Source organism: Crotalus tigris, unplaced genomic scaffold (genome assembly GCF_016545835.1).
Source record: "Crotalus tigris isolate CLP2741 ecotype Arizona unplaced genomic scaffold, ASM1654583v1 scf7180000018886.158148, whole genome shotgun sequence".
NCBI classification, from domain to species: domain Eukaryota; kingdom Metazoa; phylum Chordata; class Lepidosauria; order Squamata; family Viperidae; genus Crotalus; species Crotalus tigris.
This window is the reverse complement of record NW_024097257.1, coordinates 82,054-95,280: the sequence shown is the minus strand read 5'-3', so window position 1 is coordinate 95,280 and position 13,227 is coordinate 82,054. Positions and strand designations below refer to the sequence as shown.

General features: G+C 42.0%; 1 protein-coding gene across 7 annotated transcripts in view; it reads right to left on the bottom strand.

Annotated features, from left to right (window-relative positions):
- Positions 1-726: 726 nt before the first annotated feature.
- The window catches only part of EXOC1 (exocyst complex component 1), a 44,086-nt gene continuing 31,585 nt past the window's right edge, over positions 727-13,227 (bottom strand). For all 7 annotated transcript variants that reach the window (XM_039357286.1, XM_039357289.1, XM_039357290.1 and 4 more), the window contains 8 exons: positions 12,016-12,179; positions 11,358-11,468; positions 11,191-11,267; positions 8,467-8,695; positions 7,823-8,006; positions 6,193-6,392; positions 3,372-3,566; positions 727-1,447 (listed from right to left, as the gene is read on the bottom strand). In XM_039357286.1, the coding sequence (XP_039213220.1) occupies positions 1,295-1,447; positions 3,372-3,566; positions 6,193-6,392; positions 7,823-8,006; positions 8,467-8,695; positions 11,191-11,267; positions 11,358-11,468; positions 12,016-12,179 (1,313 nt within the window). In that variant the 3' untranslated portion in view covers positions 727-1,294. The remainder of the gene's footprint in view (positions 1,448-3,371; positions 3,567-6,192; positions 6,393-7,822; positions 8,007-8,466; positions 8,696-11,190; positions 11,268-11,357; positions 11,469-12,015; positions 12,180-13,227) is intronic.

The window sequence follows — 13,227 nt, the reverse complement described above, 5'->3', positions numbered from 1 at the left end:
AGATAAATACATTGGCCAAAGTGCATTCTGTGCACATGTGAGTTAAAGATTTTACAATACTAGGATACAACCTAAAAAGACATTTTAAGTCTCAACAGTTCTTTTTACAGAAGAGTAGTAACTTGCATTTTTCTTTCTAAATACAGCCGTCTGAACAAATTTACAATGATGCTGCTTAAATCTAAAAATGTCAGAGTTGCTAAGGAAACCTCAATCAATGCACTGAACATTACTTCAAGTACAATCACTGGCTGTTTATTTTGGAGAAATAAAGCATTTTTTTTCCTTTAATGCCATGCTGAGGCACAACTAATAATCTCCCTCAGGAAATAAGTACTTTCTTTGTAAAGAGCTTTTTTTATACTTCAAATCAAAAGAACTGTATTTACATAATCCAGGACATTGGTTCTCAAAAACTCAACCATCTTATTAAACATGTATATTAACATGCACTTTCAAGGGAAAAAAACCACCAGATGTTGATATAATATATATGCTTACTTATTAATTTCTAAAAGCAAAGGATTATGAAAGCAGATGAACTTAGTATAATAAATATACATTTGATATACTAGTTACATGTCAAAATGTATAGTTCAACATTCTTTTTTTTTCAGCAATTAGGCAGTATTTCCACCTAGGCCAGTGGTTCTCAACCTGTGGTCGGGACCCCATTTGGGGTCGAACGACCATTTCACGGGGGTCGCCAAACAAGGCTGTCCACCATTTTTCCCCTTTTCTTTGGCCACGCTCCTGGCACCTGGTGATGTATAAGTGGTTGGGGGTCACCACAACATGGGGAACTGTATTATGGGGTCGCGGCATTAGAAAGGTTGAGAACCACTGACCTAGGCCAATTTTCCAATGGAATGGACTAGAATTCTCAGAATTCTTAGCCAGTAGGTCTAGGACAGGGGTAGGCAACCTTAGCTCTTTTATGACTTGTGGACTTCAACTCCCAGAATTACTGAGCCAGCCATGCTGAGGGGACAGGGAGAGGTTTCCAAGCTGAGCCATGCTGGCTCAGGAATTCTGGGAGTTGAAGTCCACGAGTCATAAAAGAGCCAAGGTTGCCTATCCCTGGCCTAGGACAACTCTGCTGTGAATTCTCAGAGCTGTAATCCAATTTTATATAAGACAGCGTTACATTGAGGAAAGCTAGCCCAAGTCAATTGCTGATATGTATGAAGATAATTAAGAACATCCTGCTATTCCTCAAAATGAGAACTTCCAGTGTCAACAATGCTTTTACCAGCAACTTTGTGAGCTTATCTTGCTTTGCGCCAGGCAAACTTCAGTGTGACTGTGCAATACTGGAGAAGTAATCTAAAATATCCTGAATAGTAAATTCCATAGTAATTCCAGAACCGGGATAGCAACGTGCTATTAAGCCTTCAAAATGCTTGTATTGCCGTATGAATTCATCTTGCATGGAATGCCATACCACCTACCAAAAAGAGAAAAAGGAAGCTTTAGTAAATAAATGAAAAGCTCCAGTCCAAAACTCCACAAGTGAGGTCACATTAAATGTTTTCAGTATTAAATGCCTGAAGTACCCAAGGGAGCGTACCTTTAATTTTATGCACTAATGCTTGAGGCATAAATGAGTTTCCACTGAAATACTAATCTACGTCTGAGCTGCTTGACTTAAATGACAGCAAGGGTTTACATCACTTCATAGCCCTTCATACAAACATTTATCTCAGCCTAAACCAGTGATGGTGAACCTTTTAGAGATCAAGTGTCCAAAACCCACCCCCACCTGTTCCACTCTGCCCCATCCCATCTGCCCCACTCCACCCCCTGCCTGCCCGCAGGGCCACTCAACACCTTCACAGCCTGCCGCAGATCGCCCAGGCGGTCCAGCAGTGCCATAGTGGCCATGCCCTCTGCCCGTGCCCCACAGCATCAACTGTGCGCGATAGCGTGCGAGGGCAGAGTCTTGTCCCCGCTGCCCAGCTGGCGTGTCCTTGGCTGCGCTGCTCCGCACGGGCCGCACTCGTGGGCAACTCTCCTCTGGGGGGGCTGTTGAGGAGGGGGATCCAGGTGGAGGTGGGGCTGGGGCGATGGTCCATGTGCCCACAGAGAGGACTCTGAGTGCCGCCTCTGGCACGAGTGCCATAGGTTCGCCACCACTGGCCTAAACTCTTAATGTATAAGGAAGAAGAGTCTTTCTCCTCAGCTTGGTAGAAGGGGCGTTGTCTTACCTGAATGCCTTTTCTCAGTGTGACGATGGAGAATCCACCAATGGGTTAACTTCGTCTTCTGCCTGCAGACTAGTCCAATTTTGCTCCGCCTTTCCTCCTGGGATCTCCCTGCCCCAGTCTCGACGAGGCGAAAGGTAGTTGGCTATGTTTTCTTGCGTTGACTCCATCCTCTCCCCTCACAAGACCTGACTGGCCTCAAGGGTGGGAGTGGATTCTCCATCGTCATGCTGAGAAAAGGCGTTCAGGTAAGACCAATGCCCCTTCTCCAGCGTGACCAGTGGAGAATCCACCAATGGGACATACCAAAGCCTCACTGTCCTTGTGGTTGGGATGCCATCTGGGCCTGTGTCCCACTCTCTGATATTATGCACTGGAGTACTCTCCTGCCAAAGGAGGACTCCGCAGATGCGAATCTGTCTAATTTGTAGTGTCTTATAAAAGGGGAAGGCGACGTCCATGTCGCCGCTCTACATATTTCTTCAATCGAAGCCTGAGTTGCCCATGCTGCTGAGGTTGCAGCACTGCGTGTGGAATGTGCAGTGATTCGTCTGGGGACCGTCAAGGACTGTCCCCTGTATGCCTCCGCTATACACCTTTTAATCCATCTACCGATTGTGGATGCAGTGACCCTCCGGCCTCTTGTGTGAGAATGGAAGGAGACAAACAGTGCTTCCGATCTACAGAAGGGTGCCGTTCGCTTGATGTACTGCTTTAAAACTCTGTGAACGTCTAAGGTGTGCCACTTGCACTCCAGTTCATGGGACGGTTCAGGGCAAAAGTTTGGCAGCACCATCTCCTGTGCTCTGTGGAATAGGGAATTGACCTTTGGAACGAAGGAGGGGTCCAAACGTAACACCACCCTGTCCGTGTGGAAGGTACAAAGGTCCTCCCTCACTGACAGGGCTGCTAGTTCTGAGATGCGTCTTGCTGAGGTAACAGTGACTAAGAAGGCGACCTTAAGGGTCAGGTACTGTAGGTCACAGGTCAGCTTGGTAGAAAGGATGTGTTCTACTACCATTCATTCAAACCCTATCACTACATACTACAATCCAAACTAGTATAATTCAAATTTTATTCTTGTGATGGGTCATCAAAAGACAAATTATGGCAACCAGAAAACTTTTAAAATTAGATTCTCTCTTTTAGCCTGCCTTCTTACATTACCTGAAGTAGGTTCTCTTCTTCACACAGATGTTTGTCCACCTTTTTATAAAGGTTGTCCAATCCCTTTTTGACTTCTTTGCCGGGATACTCCTTAATAACCTTTCTTAGCTCTTGTTTACTGAAGGCCAACTGGTAGCTCACTTCCTCTTCTCGCACTCCTTGAGCCACACGGGCTTCAACGCCCTCAAAGAAGTGCTGCAATGAAATGCAATTTAGGTCACTTCCATATTGACACGGCTTTCATGCCCCAAGGTTTCCAAAACGGTTACACGACCATTCACCTGCCTCTTCCAACCTGGTGCAGGTAGTCCTCAACTTACAACAGTTTGTTTGGTGACTGAAGTTACAGCGGCATTGAAAAAAGTGACTTATCACCATTATGACCGTTGCATCATCTCTATGGCCACGTGATTTAATTTGGACGCCTGACAGTCGACTCACATTTAGGACGGTCGCAGTATCCCGAGGCCGCGCGATCACCTTTTGCGACCTTCTGACAAGCAAAGTCAATGGGGGAACCAGATTCACTTAACAACCGTGTTCCTAATTTAACAACTGAAGTGATTCCCTTAACAACTGTGGCGAAAAAAGTCATAAAATGGGGCAAAGTTCACTTAACAAATCTCACATTTAGCAACATAAATGTTGGGCTCAGTTGTGGTCTTACGTTGAGGACTATCTGTAGTGTCCAGAGGAGTCTCCTGCAGATTTTACTCCACTAGTCATTGTTGACTCTAGGGCAGGGGTAGGCAACCTTGGCTCTTTTATGACTCGTGGACTTCAACTCCCAGAATTCCTGAGCCAGCCATGCTGAGGGGAAAGGGAGAGGTTTCCAAACCGAGCCATGGCAGCTCAAGGATTCTGGGAGTTGAAGTCCACGAGTCATAAAAGAGCCAAGGTTGCCTACCTCTGCTCTAGGGGGTGGGTCCTCATCTCCGTTTCAAGGCCCTTGAGCCAGTGCTGTCAGAAGACATTTCTGCAGTCATGTGGCCAGCATGCCGTCACCAAGCACTGTTACCTTCCCACCAACACGGTACCTATTTATCTACTCGCATTTGCATGCTTTCAAACTGCTAGATTGGCAGGAACTGAGGCAAGGATGGGAGCTCACCCAGTCACGTGGCGCTCGGGTCTCAAACCCGGGCTGCTGGCTTTACAGCCAACAAGCCCAGCGTTTTAACCAGTGAGCTACCGCATCACCCCTAGTGTCCAGAACTAGAAACAAAAATTCACTGCTCCATCCTGAGCTTCCACAGATTCTCTAGTAACAAAAATCCCATAATCCCAGTCCATGTAATAAAATACATTTTATATTTCCTGTTTTGCTTACATTTATACTGTTTGCGTTAGCTTCTCATTCATATATAAATAAATACCTAAATTTAATCCAATCAGTTTCTATAAGGGGAAGCTGAAAAGATGTCCAGCCATACTTTCCCATGAAAAAATCTGAAGCCTAAAAGATAGGCAGTATGATGATGCAAAAACTCCTGTAAATTGGGATGTGAGTTACAGCGCTCATAAATTCCATACAGGTTTGATTTCTGTTTCTTTTTTTTAAATAAAAAAGCTAGATTTTTTTAAATTAAAAAGCAATACATTAATTCTCAAGCAGAGCCAATATTATAGGATCACATAGCTGATGCAAATTTGTTCCTGAATGCTTACATTCAACAAACACAGAACTGTTACTTGGTCTTCAGTATCTAAAAGCAAGCCACGTTGTCATAATATTAGAGTGGCATAGACTTTATTTTACTTTTGAGTAGAGAGTGGGAGCCATACTTCAGAAACTACATTTGATTGGCTTTTAAATTACATAGAAACTTAATTTAAAATTAGATTAAAAAAAACAAATACAGTTAATATGCCACTGTGCTGATTAAAAATACAATCCGTGGCCTGTGCATTTTGTGAGGTATGATACAAAACACGAAAGGTCATCAGAAGATCATCAAGTATGAGGAAAGCTGTGCAGTTTAGAGATTTTGAAAATATTCAATTTGTTATCAGCGTTCATGTAACAATTAATCCAGAGCTATTAAGAAGGAATACTTTATCATTTCATCCCACTCTCAGAAACTGCTCTTAGAACAGTGATGGCGAACCTATGGCACATGTGCCAGAGGCGGCACTCAGAGCCCTCTCTGTGGGCACGCCTGCTGCCGCCGCCAGCTCACACAGGTCCATTACGCCACCGCTGGCACCCGGAGTGCCAACTCCACCCAGCACAAAGGAGGCAAAGCAGCTGGCTAGCAAGCTCAAGTAGAAGTGGTAGAGCATGCCCCCATGCGCTCGCTGGTCTCTGTGTGCAGGGACTGGTGGTGTCAGGCAGCAGCCGCCCCTGCCTCGCCTTGCCCCGCAGCAATGGCACCCCCACCCTACCCCCTGCCTCACCCCGCAGGATGCGCCACCCACCAGAGACCCCCTGGATCTCCCCCAATCCTGCCCACCCCCCACAGGCATTCCCCCCACAAGCAACATCAAGGTGGCCACACCCACCCTGGCCATGCCCACTCAGTGCCATGACCACCACAGCCATGCCCGCCCCCACCCCCCCTGAGGGTACGACAATGCTGATGCAGCCCTGGCACTTTGCGATACGTAAGTGGATTTTGGGTTGCGGTTTGGGCGCTCGGTCTCTAAAAGGTTCGCCATCACTGTCTTAGAAATTAGTTTCGCATTATTTGAATGATTTGGAAAATAGAGTATTTAATGAAGGAGAGAAAACCTTCATTTGTGTTTTAGGGGAATATCTATAAAAATATGTATTTCTGGTTTTAACCCAGAATTAAAGAAATTTTAAAAAACAATTTCTTACATTTAATTTCTCAAGTGGCTGCCCCAAAGAGTAGATCACGTATGACTGTAAGTAATCTGTGTACTGCTGTTTAGCTTCTTTTTTCTCCGCCTCTAGACAGGAGATCTTCAAACGAGAGAGGGTTGCAAAGATATGGTGGAAGTTCTCCATCATAACCACATCCCGAGGAGTCTTCTGGCTTTCACTTGCTACTTTCTCAACTACAGAAACAAAAGGAAGACATACCATGCAGACATAAACACCATGAAATATCAAAGAGCAGGGATAATTATACTTATTTTCCAAGTCAGAAGATTGTTGTGATACATTTGGAAATGCAGGTAAAGAGTTAACGGTAAAGGATAGCAGACAGCAAATAAAAAGGTCTTAATTAGTGGTTATAAAAAGGAAAAAAGATAAGAAAGAAAACTAATAAGAGAGAAAGTATCATTATAAAAGAGAATTAGTTGGGTGTGTTCCTAAATTTAACAAATAAATAAATGAAAACTTTAATATCATTTCTAGTAGTAGAATAGAGATTTTAATGTACTACTGTATACTTAAAATCAGTTATCTCTCCCATTGTTATCATCATTAAATTATTTGAATCAGAAGAGACTCTTCTGTCTCTTCACACTAGAGCAGTGGTTCTCAACCTGTGGGTTGGGACCCGATTTGGGTCGAATGACCATTTCACGGGAGTCACCAAACCATGCTGTCCACCATTTTTTTCCCTTTTCCCTAGCTGTCCTACTCCCTCTTATTGGTGGCCACACCCACTTGGGGGTCACCACAACATGGGGAACTGTATTATGGAGTCACGGCATTAGAAAGGTTGAGAATCACTGCACTAGAGGTAGGCAACCTTGGCTCTTTTATGACTCGTGGACTTCAACTCCCAGAATCCTTGAGCCACCATGGCTCAGCTTGGAAACCTCTCCCTTTCCCCTCAGCATGGCTGGCTCAGGGATTCTGGGAGTTGAAGTCCATGAGTCATAAAACAGCCAAGGTTGCCTACCCCTGCACTAACCCATGCTTTGTTTAACTATAACTAGTGAGAATCAACTAACTTACTAAGCAATAGATAAGGATTTGGTCTTGAACAGCATGCAAAGGCAAAATCAAGCAAACAATATTTATAACTTAAGGGTTCCACACAGCCATAGAATTCAATGGGCATGTCCAAATCATAATTTATTTATTTATTTATTTTATGAGACTTATATACCGCTTTAAGTGCAAGCACTCTCTAAGCGGTGTACACCAGTAAGCAATGTATATATATATTTACATTGCCCCCAACAATCTGGGTCCTCATTTTACCTACCTCGGAAGGATGGAAGGCCTTGAAATCCCCCAGATTTAGCTAGTTTATGTCTTACGTTTGCTTGTTGACTGTCCCTATAAGTACCTCTAAATCAGAATCTGGGAATTGGCACAACAGAGTTATAAAGAAATGGGATGAATGCTAAAACAATTAATACATGATTGACAGGTACATACTCTGAAGTGACAAAAATGATTTAGAAGTGAATTGTAGTATAACAATACATAATAAGATGCAGCAATATAAGACTGTAGCCCAATTCGTCAACAAAATGAGATTATTTATGACATAGCAGATCATGGACTTTCAGAAAAGAGATTTTACCGTTAGCAAAAACTGCACGAATAAGTTTCAGGTAAGCTTTATCTAGATCTCCTCTGCGTTCAGCATTTCTGAATATAGATTCAGCCAAAGCTGCAAATTCTTCAAATTCAACAACAAAAGGAAGAATTCCAACTTTGCTCTTCTTGGATATCTTTACATCTTCCATCTGCTTTATCTGATTACTCTAAAGTTAAAAAAAAAAAAGTTAGCCATGTTTTTAAACTAAAACTCTTATTACCATGCAGGTAACTGATCTCTGATAAATAAATAAGGGGATCTCCGAGCTAATGATAAAAATGAAGGGGAATCTAGTTACATCTAGAAGACTGTCAAGGCATATTAGTGTCCCTCTGTATTTGCTACACAAAAATAGGAATGCACAAGATCAGTGGGTGTCCGTGCATGGGTGTGTATTCATTCCACGGATTTCATCTTGCTTTGTCTTCTTACCCACATTAAATGGAGGGAAAGGGCTCCATTTCAAAGGCTAAATACTGTATCTACACAATACTGAGTTGTTACACACTATGGCAATACCAAACCACAAAGCAGGCCATCCCATCTTATGGTTTCACTCTGAATCTTGAACTTTCTCCAGAATCCTAACTGCATGCAACCTAATCATCAAAGTGCTTAAAACTTACAATGCATTTATCAAAGTTTCGTTTGACAGTCACTAAAACATTTCCAAGAGTTGTGCTAAGGAAGGACGTTGGATCCACATTCTGTGCTGTCCACACGTGATGACTCATCTTCACTAGCATATAGAGGGAATTGAAGCTGTCAATCTTGTCCCCCAGAGCAATGAGGTTATTCAGTTCTAGTTCAACACAGCGAAATATTTTTGTCATCATTTGCCGGATCATGTGATTCCTGCAACAGATGGCATGGAGTATTGTAAATATTAATAATACTTATATAGGTATTAGGCAAGCATTGAGGTTTAGCATATATTTTAAGGACATTACTTGATTATTTTTCATTTTCTAAGTCAACATTCATTTCACAGAGCCTTAGAGAAAATGAATGTTGATCCGTTTTAGTGTTTTTCCAACTGAGCAATTTTAAGATGTGTGGACGTCAATTATCCAAGTTCCCCAGTCAGTGCCAAGTTCAAAAAACACTAATGAAACACTACTATCAACTTAGTGGGGCGGTAAGCAGCCGTATGACTAGCTTCATGTTGCTCTCAGCTTCTTTTGTAAAACTCTCTGGACAGAATTGAGATTATAGTAAGAGTCATTTGTCCCTTCCTTGGGAGATAAAGAAGACCAGAAAGAGAAAATGGCTCTCGTTATCAATTAAAGTTACCATAGAGTATCTGAGCACATTTGTGATTTTAAAAGCTTCATCACAATTCTAGTTCACAAAAAGCTGCCTTTTGCAACTGAAGCTATTTATCCACCCAAGTGAGTGCTTTTGAGTTTACATCAATGCCTTTACCCACCACTGAAATATCCAAGGTTAGGAAACTTTGGCATACCAATCATTAGCTCTGTGTCAAACTATACTCTCTCTTTTGACTACTATGTTATTACTTTTGCCCCGTTCTATATTCCAAAGACTTCAAATAGCTATATCCCTCTGATCCTGCAGCAAAGTTGATCATTTACCCTTTCTACTCAACCTAAGCAATTCTGATCAGGAATCTGAGCTTCATTCATTGTCAACATTTCTGTGATAGAATAACTTACCTAATTCACAAAATTTAGATTATTTAAAAAAAATAATAATAATAATCTAAAAATTTAGATGATGATGATGATGATGATTGATCATCGCACAGTCAGCCACATGTTCAGACTGGATTTGGCATTTTGTCTACCTATCGAGTCCTTACCCAGAACCTGGGATAGGCAGATGTGGATGTTTGAGGGTATTACAGGTATCGTCGCAGGATGGAAGCAGTTCCTAGTAAGGCTGCCTTTTGCAATTGACTAATAGCGAATTTGTCAATGCCAATGGTGTTCAAGTGGTTGTTGTTGTTGTTATTATTATTATGGATCATCGCACAGTCAGCCACATGTTCAGACTGGATTTGGCATTTTGTCTACCTATCGAGTCCTTACCCAGGACCTGGGATAGGCAGATGTGGATGTTTGATGGTATTACAGGTATCGTCGCAGGATGGAAGCAGTTCCTAGTAAGGCTGCCTTTTGCAATTGACTAATAGCGAATTTGTCAATGCCAATGGTGTTCAAGTGGTTGTTGTTGTTGTTATTATTATTATTATGGATCATCGCACAGTCAGCCACATGTTCAGACTGGATTTGGCATTTTGTCTACCTATCGAGTCCTTACCCAGGACCTGGGATAGGCAGATGTGGATGTTTGATGGTATTACAGGTATCGTCGCAGGATGGAAGCAGTTCCTAGTAAGGCTGCCTTTTGCAATTGACTAATAGCGAATTTGTCAATGCTTATTATTATTATTATTATTATTATTATTATTATTATTATATTATTATTATTATTGATCATCGCACAGTCAGCTACATGTTCAGACTGGATTTGGCATTTTGTCTACCTATCAAGTCCTTACCCAGGACCTGGGATAGGCAGATGTGGATGTTGGTATTACAGGTATCGTCGCAAGATGGAAGCAGTTCCTAGTAAGGCTGCCTTTTGCAATTGACTAATAGCGAATTTGTCAATGCCAATGGTGTTCAAGTAGTGCTCTAGTTGTTTTGGGATTGCACCCAAGGAGCTTATTACTATTGGTACTACCCTTGCTTGCTTTTGCCACAGTCTTTCTATTTCTATTTGTAGGTCTTTGTATTTTGTTATCTTCTCCAGTTCTTTCTCGTTTATTCTGCTGTCTCCAGGCACTGCCACGTCCACTATCCATATTATTATTATTATTATTATTATTATTATTATTATTATTATTATTATTATTTGTTATAGAAATGTCCTAAAATCTGCTTTTTTCCAGCACCTTTTCAACTTCTCACTGTGACCTAGAGCCCTAATACAAATCAGGTCCAATCTTGCTTATTTTCTGAACCCAGACAGTCATCCATTGGCTGCCATTTGCTGATGATCATATCTTCATTATTGGATTTCAAATAATTCTGGGAGAAATTTTTCAAAAATTTCACCATGAAGTCCAATCTTCTATATAAAATCCTGCAGTTTCCTTATTTATGAGCAGCCTAGTGCAATAAAATACGTTACACTTAAGGCAACACTAAACCAATTTTCTGTGGTTTTTTAATTCATTGCCACATGAGCAGAACATTTATTTATGTGATTTATATGCTGCTAACTTCCAAAACAGTCCTGAGCAACTTCTAAGGCTCACAATTTGTTCAAGACACAAAGAGTGTTTCATGTTCAGAAGATCCCTCTGCTAATTGGAAACATACTCAGAATATGCTGATTGCAGCCCACCAATATTGTGTGCTTTTGTTAAAGTTCCTCCATCAGTCTCCTCTGTATCACTCTGGAAAAGAAGTAAAGATTTAGATGGAAATCGAGCTAAGGTTATAGCCATTTAGTTCTCAGTCAATAATTTCCAAATTGAGATTCATACCACCGGTGTTCCAGGAATGCTGAGATGCTGTTGAAGTTTGAAGAATTTACTAATGAAGTCTTGTTCTGCCAGACAAAGGGGCTCTAATTCACTTAAGACCTGTTCAAAGATCTATGAGAATCAAAACAGATATTTAGCACACGCAAACACACGTATACAAATGTCTTATTGCCATTATGTTCCATTTAAAAGCAATGGAAGTGTTTTCAATTGACTGTTCCTGTGGTCATAAGACGCTATTAGAGGAAGAAGGAAAAAGCAGAAATAGCTCAGAAAATAGCTCTGCCAGATTTTTAAAAGGTGCTTAAAATATTAAAAGCTAATATTAAGAGATCAGCTGCTAGCCTACTCATAGCCTCTTTTTCTATATTGATAAATGCAGAAATTGCTGCCATATGACTTCTCCGCGTGCTGAAAAGGCAACAGAGGAAGTTCTGGGAATCATTTTGGGCCCAATGAGTTTCCCTTTTCCATTGGCATCAAATTCTGAGAAGTAATGTGAAGGGAAGAGTTCCAGCCTGCAGACCTTTGATCCCAGACGTGGGAAAGAATTGGGAATACTTGATACACAAGAACAATGGCATTTATATGTGTTAAATTAATATTTTGGGGGGAGCAATACACTGGTATGCAATTATACCCGGAATCTTTGCATTACCTTATCAAACTTAGTCCTATCTGCTACATCAAGGTCAGAAGCGGACATGTTTCCCATGTCTAGCAACGAGGACGACTGAGATCTACGACTTCCTGCGTTCTGAACGGAGAGTTTGTTCAAGCTAGATGTTGAGCCGGTCAATTTCCCGGAGCTTCCGTGAAGGCCTGTGACATAACACAAGCTAGATAAGAAGCTGCCACACAGTTAAGCATCATACGTTAAAAACAGTTTTCCTCATCTACCTGCATTTTTATGAGGGCGCTTCCTACAGAATAAACAAACGACTCTGGTGTTGCCCCATTGTTTCACTGAAGACAAATAAACTGATTCAGAAGTGCACACTGAATGACAGACACTTAGGATCAGCCAATACAAGAACTAGTGCCTAAGGCCACTAGCGATCCAGAAAAGAGCACAAGTAAGGGCAGACAGGAAGGCCAGGAACAATTCACGAAGGGGCACCTTCTAGAACAGTGGTTCTCAACCTTTCTAACGCCGCGACCCCATAATACAGTTCCCCATGTTGTGGTGACCCCCAACCACTTATACATCACCGGGTGCCAGGGGCGTGGCCAAAGAAAAGGGGGGAAAATGGCGGACAGGCTTGTTTGGCGACCCCCGTGAAATGGTCGTTCGGCCCCAAATGGGGTCCCGACCCACAGGTTGAGAACCACTGTTCTAGAAGCAAAGCGGAACAGAAGCGACGCATTACTATTTTCTTAGGAAGAAAGTAGACGCAACCAACTCCTGGAAAAAAAAATTAGGGAAAGCCGTCTCATTCTCGTGGCCCCTTCCAGGAGAAACCTCTCCCATGCCGATTACTCTTAACAACTTTGTTCAGTGTACTGCAGTTTGATTATATTTCAACTGGGAAGAAATGAGAAAAAGACCATTCTTGCAGATGAATCAAAATATTTTAAGAAAATATTTTAAGGTTGTGTTCCTCCCATGCTTAAAAAAAGTTCCAGTGAGTGAGTGGGGGGGGGGATTGCATCCCCATTTTTCATGCTTCCAATCCTTACATCCTTCACCATCCAAGGATGGCTGACCCTCTAGAATGGGCAAATGAAATTCTAAATTACGAGGACGACCCTTTGTCTCGCTCCCTCTTAGAGTTTTGAGCAGAATGCAATCTTCTGCTTTAATTCCAGACATATCATTGTTTGAGACGGCGCAAGACACTTTTTTTTGAATGTCTTGTTTCTCTTTAAC